Raw genomic sequence first — 13,392 nt, 5'->3', positions numbered from 1 at the left:
AAAACAACATTTTTGAAACTTCAATTTTCAAAGACGAAGTTGCCTACACACCATCGTTTTTCTCACAATGCTCTAGCAAAGCGAGGTTACGTTCACCACATTTTTCCATTGAAGCTCGCTTCATAACTAGCTTCTGGGCATGCGCGGGTGTAAAAACGTTGTTTTAAACATCGTTTTTTGCTACACACGGTCAATTTCTGTGAAGTAAAAAACGACGTTTTGAAAAACGACACATAAAATTGAAGCATGCTTCAATTTTTTTTTGTCGTTTTTCACAAGACATAAAACAACGTTTTCCCCCACACACAGTCATTTAAAGTGACATTTTTAAAAACTTCATTTTTTTTCATCACATAAAGTGATGGTGTGTACGCGGCATTAGACTCATAGTCAGCATTTTTCTTCCTCCAAACACAGCGAGTCTCATCTGACCACAGCACTTTCTCCTGATCCTTATGTGAATTATTTAGATGTTCACTGGCAAACATCAGATGGGCTTTTACTTGTGCCTTCTTGAGGAGGGGGACCTTGCGATCACTGCAGGATTTCAATCCATGGCAAAGTATTGTGTTACCAATGGTTTGTTTGGTAACTGTGGTCCCAACTGCCTTATGATCATTTACAAGCTCCTCTCCTGTAGTTCTGGGCCAATCCCTCACTTTTCTCATGATCATCCTTAACCTTACCTTATTTTGCATTCCTTCCATTTGCGAAAAAGCACTCCAAAACTTGTCTTCTTCTCACCAAACTTCTTGCTCATGGTCTTGTAGCCCATTCCAGCCTTGTGCAGGTCTACAATCTTGTTCCTGATGCCCTTTAACAGCTCTGTGGTCTTCCCCATGATGGTGAGGTTTAAATGGAAGAAAGAGATTCAGAGGACAGGTGTCTTATATACACATAACGAGTTGTCGTTAGGAGCACCTTCTTAAATTGACAGGACTAACCTGTGTACCACATGAGTACACACTGTAGCCGGTCTGTGGGATCCAGAATTATTGTTGGTTGTTAGGGGATCAAATAATTATTTTATTCACTGAACTGCAACTTAATTTATAACATTTGTATCATGAGTTTTTTCTGGCTTTTTGGATGATATTCTGTCTCTATCATTTAAATTACATCTATGATAACAATTATAGACCCTTAATTTCTTTGTAAGTGGGCAACCTTACACAATCTGCAGGGGATCAAATAATTATTTTCGCCAATGTAGTTATACTTTAAAACTACAGGACTGTAGTTACTTGGTAAAGACTTTGGTTCTTTCTTAAGTTACTTAATATACCTTGCTCCCTTAAACCTCCGCACACTAGCCCAATATGATATACTTACCTTAGAACAAAACTCCCACAGCTCGCCTGATCACAACTGAGGGGGCTGACATGTTCACTCATCATTTCTTCCGGGTTCGTGGGCTGCGGCGCTGTGAGTGGCGGGAGCCGCAATGATATCACTCCTGTGCATGCGCATGTGAGTACTTTGTTCTGGAAAGTTGCACCACGAGCCGCCGTTCCTTCAGCGTGAATGACGTTAGCAGCTGCATGAGGGGTGAATATCTCCTAAATCGTGCAGGTTTAGGAGATATTAATTTTACCTACAGATAAGCCTTATTATAGGCTTACCTGTAGGTAAAAATGACCAAGTGGGCAATACAACCACTTTAAGGAGTCTAATTTCTCCTGATCCAGATTTAGGAGAGAGCGTGAGTTTTTTTCTTCCATAGTGGCCATTTCAGATGTCAAAATAGTATCTCAGGTAAAAAGATCTTCCTATAAAAGTGTTTTAAATATAAGTAGTGGGTGGATAAAACAATCTTATGTATTCTTCCCAGAACTGGAATATCACTTGTGGATTGAATTTTTCTGTGACCCAGGTAATAGATATAACTCTTTACTTGCTGATGTGAATCCTGATGAGAACGCCAAAGATTCATGATGATTCTACAGTGCACCTTGCCTTAGAAACCACTCAGATGTCACCTTGCATTGGTTTAAAGCAGCCATGTTAATAAGGAATAGCTGTTATGGGTTACTGTACCTTTCTTTATTGCTCATCATGCCAGATAGTCTGTGTGCATTTTCATCTGCAACAAAAGCTAGATCTGTTGTCAACATCTTTAATTTTTAATGTTATATCCAAATTAATTTAAACAGTATGAATGTATTGTAATTGTTCTATTAAAACTGTGTAGTGCACAGGAATAATAGTATTTTAGTCTACTAAAACAAAAATGTTGACAGAAGCTAGATGAGTATCATTTCTTACTGAATGATATTCTGCCTTTCTGCTGTGCTGCTGTATCAAAGGTCAAACCTCTTCTCTGGCTGACTGTATGAAAGCCTATCAATCACACAACATGCTTCTGTGATCTGAATCACACAAAAATATAGCCGCTGCTGCCACATTGAAGTATTTTTCGCTTATTTGCCTTCATTTCCTACCACAATATTGTCATTAACATCTGCATTTCCCATTTTGTTAAATTACGAAAGGCTCTTTGTTGAAGGGCAAATTCTTGATAGTAATAAGAAGTAACCAAACAATTTTGCAGCAGAACATGTGGTTAGAACGCTGGAACTAATTAGTAGTGCCCACTGGAGAATACAGCTTAAAGAAGACAGAGCAGCAGCTGGGTACAAGACATTTTAGACAATAAGCTGCTTTTACTTATTTAGTGTGCAAGAAAGCAACAAAGACTTCTCTCCATCAGGGTGATACATTTATTTATGTATTTTTATCTTCTTGCATTTCCAGTCATGGAACATCCGAAAAATCGCAAATCCAAAGTTTATATGAAATTGGGGGAAACATAGGTAAGCTTCTATGCTTTTCTAAAATTGTAAGATTAAATATATGATTTTTTTTTATTAGCGATGTAAGTACAAACCCTGCTTAAAAGAACAATGGTGTATCTGTAAGTCCAATATTTCCTTTTAACAGTACTGCAGCGAAAGTATTTGTGTTGTTTAATACCTTGTATCATTGTACCATCTAGACTGATCAATAAGTTGTTAGTTCGAAATAAGGGTCTCTCTGTAAAAATGTTTTTAATGTATATCTACGTGCCTGGTTAAAATGCTATGCTAAGGTGTCCGTATCTGTTAAAAATAAAGTACTACCACTTATGCAGTGACTGGTGAAGACCAGACACTGAGGATGCATCAGGTAAGGAAAGACACTCAAATTTAGCATTGCACTGAGAATGACTCCCTTCCCACCTAGCAGTGCCTAGGTCCTAACTTCTTCAGTAGAGTAACCATAGTATGTGTACATTTACCACATCAACAGTGCTTTTTTATGAAGTCCATTACAAACATCAACTAGTCTTTTGGTAAAATAATACTTTTCTAAGATCAATTTTGAACTTTCCTTCTGCTAGTTTGAGGTTGTGTACCTGTGTTCTTTATCTTGGCTTCGTATTGAAAATACGGCCCTCCTAAACCTTATTCACACTAGGGAAAGATTTTTAATATGAAGCTAAGATTGAGTGATAATGATAACCCATTAAATAATATTTTATATTTAGAAATTGATATTTGCTATATATATTTGACCAACGAATATAAATTAAATGCCACCTAACAAATATGAAACCAGTGCAAGTGTTTTTGATTGGCTGAACTATTTCTGAATTAGATGAACAGAACAAGCACCTACCTTTAGAGGTGGAGTCTGTAACCTTCAGATATATGGGTCTGTTTAAGACTCTAAGCCAGGCTCAAGAAAATATCATTTTAATTGTGTATTTTCCAGCAATAGATTTTATTTAAAACATTTTACACATAAAAAAAGAAACATGTGGTTTAAAGTAGAATTATAGGCAAAAAATGATTTTTTTTTCTTTTTTGATTGAGTAAGAAAAGGTTATAACCCCTGTCAGTATTTTATTTTTTTTTGATTTTATTCTTTTTGCCATCTGTGTCCCATTGGGGAAGTTTATCTTCATTTCCTGTCCCACAGGATAAACAGAAAGTGAGAGAAAATCCCTGCAAATTAGGGAAATTCCTTGGGGACCCTCAGGTCACCAGAACTAGTGTCCCAATTGGAAAATGTCCCCTCTATTACTTTTCTGGGGACAACCCAAAATTTGGAATTTTATTTTACTTTTACTTACAATGATAACAGTAAACAAGACAAATAGGCACACACATGAGTGAAAATCTTATAAATACCTAACTAAAAATAAAATGTCACCTTAAGTTGTTATTTAAGGGTTTAACACTATAAATATTATATAGCAATCAACGTCAAGTATCCTCATGTCCCATTCTTTTGAAATATTTTTCCTACTGATGCCCCTTTCCTGTTTCTGTTTAATAATAGCAGTGTCCAGAATATTGGACCTTTTTCAAGCAAAGCAAATTGAGCTGTGATTTTCCAGGAGCCAGCACATCTGCAGCACTCAGATGATGAATTATTCTTTAAATGACTAGTTGATATTACAGCTTATTGCTATGTGTTCTGCAGTTTTTGTACCTCCTGTGCCTGTAAGGAGAAAAACACAAAAGCTGTCATTGCTAATCACCTGAAAACACTGCTTGCATGGCTCATTCTGGCCTCCATACTTTATAAGTAACAGACAGAAAACAAGCATATATCAAGTGATAAACAAAGAAGAGAGAGACCAGCCGTGCGCATTACCCAAGTGATATCTTTAATAGTAGACAAAAGGAAGTATACTCACCAAACAATAAGTGATAAAAGTATATCAGAGTCCATAGTAGACACAAAGCAACCAGGTCACCAAGACTGTTACCAGCATCACCTGCATAGTTCTAGTCAGCAGCTCAGGAAGTATTAAAACGTATGAGTCTGTAAAAAATCAGGATTAGTAACCCCCATTGTTACCTCACTTTATTAAATACTACAGGCAGTAAACATAATTAAGCAAGCTACTAATGTTATCCAGACACATTGCCACCCAACTAATTTTAATTGGAAATTAAATTAAATATTCCACTGACCCCCCCTGTAGGCCCTCACTAGGCCTCTGGAAGGTACTGTATACTTTTACCTCGTACTCCCCGAATACATATTTATTCTGCATAGAATATTTGTATATATATATATATATATATATATATATATATACAAAATACACTTTGATAGATGGCATTAGGAATCCCTGGGCTACAGACACAAGGTTGGCATTAGGTGTTGGCAGAAATCTCCCTGAGAATATTACACATTGAAGTGACTTGGATTACTGAAGCAATGCCAGAATAAAACACAAATGCCCCAGGCAGTGCAGTTGTGTCTCTAAGCTGCTGCGTGTTATTTTTATCCTAAATGTTCAAGTTTGACAGAAAAGTATGCATAAGTATTTTTATAGTTAGTTTTCCCTGGGACATATCATACATTTTATTTGTGTCCAGGCACAGATGATCTGCATACTAATTTTTCGATTTATTAGTTGTTGTTTTATATCAAATAGCTGTCTTATTTAGGTATATTTGTGGCTAAGGCCCCTTTCACATTGAGGAGTTTTTCAGGCGGTAAAGCGCTAAAAATAGCGCTGCTATCCCGCCTGAAAAACTCCTGCCCAGCTACCTCAATGTGAAAGCCGAAGGGCTTTCACACTGAGGCGATGCGCTGGCGGGAGACAAAAAAATCTCCTGTCAGCAGCATCTTTGGAGCGGTGAGAGGAGCGGCGTGTATACCGCTCCTTCACCGCTCCTTCCCATTGAAAACAATGGGAACCGCGGCAATACCGCCCGCAATGCGCCTCTATATAGGCGCATTGCGGGCGGTATTAACCCTTTATCGGCCGCTAGCGGGGGTTAATACCGCACCGCTAGCGGCTGATTTCCACGGCAATCCCGGCGGTATAGCGCCGCTATTTTTAGCGGCGTTATACCGCCACCGCAGCTCCCGCCCCAGTCTGAAAGGGGCCTTAAAGTTAATTTGACTTACGAAACAGTAATGTGTATATACAGACCTCATCTCTTAACATTACAGTTATTTAGCAAGAACTAACATAGCATTAGATTTCCTGCCATTATGGCTACTTAATAGTGTGAGGATCTGTTTATGTCACCGCACCACATCTAAAAAAAAAAAACTAAAACCTAACCTGCAAAGGAAAATGTTAGTTGAACCCTGAAAGATGAATGATTGGTTGTTGTGGTGCAACACAAATAGTTATTATTCAGAACAGATTGATAATGGGGCATATGTAGCATACTTGTTAGGATGGAAAATGTTTTATTAAATAATGTTAGTACACTTTGACGCTTTGATGTCAACAAGTATCTGCACATATATTGCCAACATGTACTGTTCCACCATTAGACATTGAAGTCAATGAGGCAAGGATTTCCCATCACTTTTTCTTGGTTCATATTTGCAATTAGTGCTTCTATTTGCTCTATAACTATAGAATAAAGATTTGACATAACCATAATAACAATTAGCATCTCGAGGACTGAACTCAGTTATCACATTTTTCACTGAGAGTGCTCTAGTTTAAGTTGTGAGCTAGGACCTTGTGGCATCTATTAGAGAGATTTACCCTAATTTCCTGTCCTGGTAACTCCAAGGGCATTTCTACAGGCTTAGGTTCCTGTTTCCACACTCTAAAGTGCATTCATCCTATATTCCTTTAAAGTTTTAAACAATCAACTAGGCATTGGTGACAGTAATAATAACTCTTCAGTGGATTTTCTTCAGTAGTTTTACACAGAGCAGCGCAGAACCTTCTCTACTGGGTCCCCCGCCGGAAACTCTTGGCCCCTCCTCTTTTTTTGTTTGCCCCCATACAAACCACTTGCTATGGGGGCAGACAATCAGGCTCGATCCTGACCTGGGCTGTATGCTTCTATTGTCACATACATTGCTGCTCAGCCCTGCCCCCTGTTCTCTGCTTACAGGACTTGATTGACAGCAGCAGGAGCCAATGGCTACTGCCTCTGTGAGCAGAGAGAGAGGAGAGAGCCTCTGTAAATGGCCACAGTGCTGGTTTGAGACAGGACTCAGGTAAGTATAAAAGGGGGTGAGAGGGCCATACCAACACTGATACATTTTTTTAACTTATTGTAGTGAATGCATTACCATAAAAAATATTCAGGCTTTAGAACCACTTTAATGATTACAGAGCTACATTTATTTGTGTCTTTTAAGTCTGCCCTGAATTCATCTATAACATCTGACTATCTAACCAATTCCTGTTCTATCCAAATTTCATATTAAGATTTGTTTATATTTATTAGACTTTAGAATGTTATGCATCAAGATTGGTATAAAAAACATTAAGTAAATTAGATTTTGTCTTTTGCTGATTATATCACTTGTTATTTGTGACTGCAGGAGAACATTGCTTGGACCCAGATACCTATATGCTGGATGTATATCATGTAAACCCTCATGCAGAATGGATTTTAAGGCCCAAAACAAGCTGAACTCAGTGTGTATTTACAACCACCACTTTCACCAAACAACTGCACTTATGGAATGTATTGGAATGAATGCAGTCTAGATGCTGCTCAGACCAGCTATCCTCTGACTTTTGGAATATACTGACATCTGGGTACTATGAAGTGTGAACACTAGCTTTGTGGAGAAAGCCTGTGGATTTTGAATGAATGCGTTTTTAGTGAAATATAATTTATGAAAACTTTGTATTCTTTTTTTTGTATGGGAAGTACAAACACTACCAAGAAGCTGCCAAGCTATGGGATTCCCAGTCCTTGCCACGTTATCCTTCTACAAGTATTATTACGGACACAGATGTGGTGTTGACATCTGGATACCTCCTTTCTGCTGGACAGACTTGAAACACAGAGCCCTCTAATAAAGGGGAACATTGTTTCTTTTAGGTGCGTTTTTAATAAGGAATGTGTATGGTGACATGAATGCTTTTACTCAGCATCAAAACTTAATTGTGTAACCATTTGTATATGAACCACTATGTTTGTACAGTTACTTTTTTTATATCTATTTGTAGATATATGGCAATGCTTTTGTATTTGAAATATTTCTTGTTTGAAGTATATGTAAACCATCTGTCATTATCTCAGTATTCACTTTTAATAATTTTTTTTGACTCTTATAATGGTAGGTGCCTGTTACATCTGTATTTTTTTGTACGTGAGCCTTTGTGCTAGTGGAAACCATGTGAATGAAAAAAGAAAAATCATGACATTTTGTGAGCTGATCAGTCTGCTTTAGGTTATTGAATTCTGAAAAATTCATGGTTGTGACAAGAATGGACAATCATTGTAAGGTTCTTCATTGTGGTAAAAACAGAATTTGTGTTAGCAAAAAAATTCTGTTACCCTGACTTGTTAAAGTATATCTAACCTGAAACCAAGAAATGTAATATATTGCAGCTTACTAGTCCTTGGTGTGGTAGCTGCATTCGTTTTTTTTCCTTTTCCTTTTTTTTTTCAGTTTATCTTATCTGGTAATCCTGAAAATTACACACTTCCTGTCCCCGGGTACCTACATCACTCCGTGGTTGTCATCCTAGGCTGCTTTTCTGATATGAGCTGAAAACGTGTCCGTATCTCTTTTACATGGGGGGTAGGACAATTGGTAGTTTACAATAGATAGCAAGGAAAGAAGATATAATTCAGGAAGTGACAATAGCACTGCATTTCTGCCAAGATCATCAGGTATTTTTTGTATTTGCTAAATAAGGTTAATAGCTTGGAAGCTAATGCTGCTTCCTTATATAAGGGTTGTAAGCATCAATATGTTGCATTTGTGTTCTTGAATTTAGTTATGCTTTAAGACCCAGTGTGGCGCACAAAGTACAGTAACATCTACCAATCAGAATCAATCAGTTACTATTGCTACTTGTACTACCAAATTGGAGTGAACCCTAAAAACTCAGAATTCATAAATTCTTGATACATCACAATTTACAGCAACATTATAATTTTTCAAGAAATTCTACCTCTTATCATTTAGGTGGGACTACCCTGCATCTGAGCACCACAAAACCAAACATGCTCTTCAATTCATTTTTAATATTTAAAACAAACTCATCCATCTGGCCTTGTCTCTATGCTTTCTTTTATTTTTATTACCGTATTTGCCGGCGTATACGATAACCCCCTAATTTTCCAGCTAAAATGTTGATTTTGGTATTTACTCACTGTATAAGACGACCCCTCACTGTGCCATTATACATGCCTCACTGTGCCATTATACATGCCTGACTGTGCCATCATACATGCCTCACTGTGCCATCTATACATGCCTCACTGTGCCATCTATACATGCCTCACTGTGCCATTCCATTCCCTGCCTCGACGAACTCCCTACCTTCTCCTGTTTGCAGAGTATGTCAGATGGCGGCGATTCCATTATTCAAAAGCCGCGCCTCCTCCTCAGGCTGTTCCGTGCTAGGCGGAACACTAATTTTCCCAGCAGAGCCTCTGTTCAGTGTATTTTCTCAGGGGGTGCAATTTCCCCATTGCCCCCCCCCTGGATCCACCCCTGCCATCCAGCAGCACCAGTCGGTTTAAGGTAAATTACAAAGGGATAATTACATCTATACATGGACCAGCAGAGGGATATGCAGTAAAGCAACAAGCAGTCAAAGACTTAAAGCGGGAGGTTACCCAATTTTTTTTTTAACATTAGATTGATGCTCATTTTGTCAAGGGGAATCGGGTAGTTTTTTTAAAATCGAAGCAGTACTTACCGTTTTAGAGAGCAATCTTCTCCGCCGCTTCCGCTTCATAACTAGCTTCTGGGCATGCGCGGGTTTAAAAACGTTGTTTTAAACGTTTTTTGCTACACACGGTCAATTTCTGTGAAACAAAAACGACGTTTTGAAAAACGACACATAAAATTGAAGCATGCTTCAATTTTTTTTTGTCGTTTTTCACAAGACATAAAACAACGTTTTCCCCCACACACGGTCATTTAAATTGATGTTTTTAAAAATGTCGTTTTTTTTTCATCACATTAAGTGATGGTGTGTACGCGGCATTAGTGTTATTCTTTCTAAATAAATAGCAAATAGGTGTTATTTCCCAGCATTTACTGGGATAGAAGTAGAGGGTGTGAGGCTGATTAACTAAAGAAGTTGAAAATGTATACTCAAAGAAGAGTGTTGTATCTTTAGGTACATAAGATACTAGTAATTCTTGCTATTGGGGACACATACAACAATAAATACCTGACAGAGGTTCTAAAAATGGTTTTGTTGCAGCTACACTTCAATACCACATCACAATACCACCACACAATAGGGTTGATTTACTAAAGGAAAATAGACTGTGCACTTTGCAAAGAGCAATCGCACTCTGCAAGTGCAGTTGCTACAGAACATAGTAAATGAGGTAAAGGTTCACTTTGATTATTATAAGTGTCAACGGTGTAAAGAAATATAAATACAATTATATATTATACGTGATCTGCTGCAATACTGTGTAAATCCTCAATAGAGGGTTAAATGTGCATATAAAGAAAAAAGAGTTACTGCGCTGATCTAATTATCCAAAGAATACAATCCCTGGAAGTGTTATATAAACTGTGAACTAAATTAGTGCACAAACAACCTTATATAAAGAGTTATATCAAGTACAACAACATACTTCATATACTATGTGGATAAACATACGTGAATCAATCACATTATTACGAAAAATATTATATTGTTAATAATAAATAAGTGAAAGAAAAAATATATATATCTTGCATGGATAGTGCAGTGATCGCAATACTGAAGATGTGACCCAAAAATTAATTATCAGCATAAATATCAATGCCCATAATACTCCTGTAAAGGAAAGATTACTGCTAATGATGCTCTAGTAAAATAAACAAACAGAGAGTCCCAAATGTGAAATGTGCAAACAGCACTTAAAAAGTCCAACACTGGAACAGCAGACAATGTTGCAATTGCACGTTGAATTCCAATGGGATGAGGGGGAGGGGTTCAATACTGGTAGTGTTTGTTACATATAAAAGGTGCAGCTGTCTCTTCCACCCGACAAAGATGTGCCACCATCACCAATGGTTAAACTGAACACTCACCAGAACCCGGATAGTAAAAGGCTGTAAAGTAAATGGTTTCTTTCTCTGTCCGTCACTGGGTATTTCCTCCTTCTCCCTCTATCAAGATGTCCTTATTGCCTCAAAAACAATGGGCTCATTATAGTGTAGTATGTAAAAATACTTATTTATTAAAATAATAAAAACAGTGCAGCTACAAGAAAAAGTGCCTCTGACCGGCACTGAGTATCTCTAGCAGTGTCAAACGTTATAGCCGCTGACCAGCGTTTTGTGTTGTATCTCGGGAGGTGTGCGGGCCTCGCTCCTGTTCTCAAGTGTAGCTACAGATGGTCCTAGCGCGCTGGTGCACTTCCCCTTCTGTGTGTGTACAGACAGCTTCTACGCGTTTCGCAATACTTGCGTCATCAGGAAAGCTGTGGACACTGCTTGCTTTACTGTATTTTTACCCCGGCATACTGACTGGAAAATGTTTGTGTCGTCACCTGATACCGGAAGTTTTCCGGCCGCAATTTTGGCTGCTGGCTCCGGAAGCTCCTATATCGCCATTTTGGTTCCTGAATCCCTATTGACACTTTGGCGGCTCCTGGCTGTATATAACTTGGTAAAGCCAGTGCTATGGGCCCACCTCACTACTTCCCATTTTCAAGTGGATGTGTGTCACCACACGAGTCACCTGCTCCACTCGCCGTTATTTTACTCCTCACCGCCGGAAATCCATGCACCGCCATCTTTGCTGCGGTGTCGGATGTTCCCGTTCCGCCATCTTTGTTCCTTTTTTTTCTTTTGTTTCTCAAGGTCTCCATTAGTAAGTTCTACTTGCTGGAGTTCTGTTAAGAAGATAACAAAATGAGTCTTAAGGCCCATTCACACGATTGGACTTTTTGACAACAACGGTCCAACGGACGTGTTTTATCGGACAATCCGACTGTCTGTATGCTCCATCGAACAATTGTTTTCGGTTTTTTCCATGGACAAATCCGATCGTGTGTATACAAGTCCATCAGACTAAAATCCAAAGTTCAAAAGAGCATTCTCAGAACCAATACTAAACATCAGACAACAATAGCAGAAGTTGCCAAAAGGGTGGCAGTAAAAAAACATGTGATTTGGTGAATGTTGGTTGAAAACGTTCTGCCGTGTGTATGCATACCAAGTTCACGACCAATGCCCCTTTGGACAAAAATCCACGGAAAAGTCCGATGGAAGTTTGATCGTGTATATGAGGCTTTAGTTTGAATTCTATACAATGTAGCAAACATGTAATATTGGTGGCACTAGGAGCTCAAGTGCAGAAATTTCACCTACAGCTCCATTTGTCTGGGGGTGAAAAGTGGCATACCCAATATTTTTGGGTATGGGGGAGCATGTGACACATTCCTTTAACTCCCAGGTGACAGCACTGATGCTTAGCATTTGGCTGCTCAGGCACCCAGCACTGCCAGGTTGACGGTTATCAGGATTGTGGAAGCTCTGATAAGAATCCCTTCTCCTTGTCCATGTGGGTGAATGGAGTGGTGGAGGAGTGAAGAGAAGGGGAGTATAAGCAGATGTGATGACACATTTAATGAACCTGTTGGGAAGTCCTGAATGGACAAAGCACAGGTATAATTTACCACTTTGTATCTAAGGGTAAAACAAATCTAAATGACTAAGCCCAATTTTATGACCTTGACATGTGTTAGTAAAACCGTACATAACATCACAACTACTTTGCGCATCCTGGTGAATTATACCTTTTTTTTTCAGGACAAATTGGGCTTTTATTTGGTGGTAAATGGTAATAATTATCTCCTGCTTTTTATTTATTATTAAAGTAAACTAGCCCAAAAATAGTAAAAAATAAAATAAATAAATAAATAAATATATATATATATATATATATATATATATATATATATATATATATATATATATATATATATATATATATATATATATAAATAAAGGGGGCTTTGGCTTTGTTCCGGATCTGAATGGCCACGTGATTCCTTAGCTCCCGTCCACAGGGGATCTTTCGCTGCATACAGCCAAGCCATTCACTGCACTTCGCCACCAGACATGGGGAAGAACTCGGGGGACACATCCCCAACCAGATCCCGCTCTCCCAGGGGCTCTGGTTCGCAAACTAATCGCAGTATACCGGAGATCTTCCGGTCCCAGGCACGCGAGTCCCCAGCTTCTAATCGGGCCTACACGAACGCTGCACGCTCCTCCAGCCTCAGCCCCACAGGCAGGAATTATTCCCAGCCCCAGTCCACAGCTGCCGAGGGACGTATTTCACAGCCCTTCAACATGCAGGACCTGAGATTTGTGGCAGAAGACATCAAAGCTACTCTGGGAGCAGCCATAATGGAGCTCAGGAGAGAAGTTCAGTCCATAGCTGCACGGATGGATGATATGGAGGAAACAACAGCCCTCCATGAC

General features: G+C 38.7%; 1 protein-coding gene across 2 annotated transcripts in view; it reads left to right on the top strand.

Moving 5' to 3' along the window:
• The window catches only part of ARHGAP28 (Rho GTPase activating protein 28), a 182,934-nt gene extending 174,782 nt beyond the window's left edge, over positions 1-8,152 (top strand). For both annotated transcript variants that reach the window (XM_040353993.1, XM_040353994.1), the window contains exons 14-15: positions 2,755-2,813; positions 7,306-8,152. In XM_040353993.1, coding sequence (XP_040209927.1) covers positions 2,755-2,813; positions 7,306-7,397 — 151 coding nt within the window. In that variant the 3' untranslated portion in view covers positions 7,398-8,152. The remainder of the gene's footprint in view (positions 1-2,754; positions 2,814-7,305) is intronic.
• The last annotated feature ends 5,240 nt before the right edge of the window (positions 8,153-13,392 follow it).

Source organism: Rana temporaria, chromosome 5 (genome assembly GCF_905171775.1).
Source record: "Rana temporaria chromosome 5, aRanTem1.1, whole genome shotgun sequence".
Lineage (NCBI taxonomy): Eukaryota > Metazoa > Chordata > Amphibia > Anura > Ranidae > Rana > Rana temporaria.
Note: the sequence above shows the minus strand (reverse complement) of the source record. Positions and strands in the feature narration are given on the sequence as shown.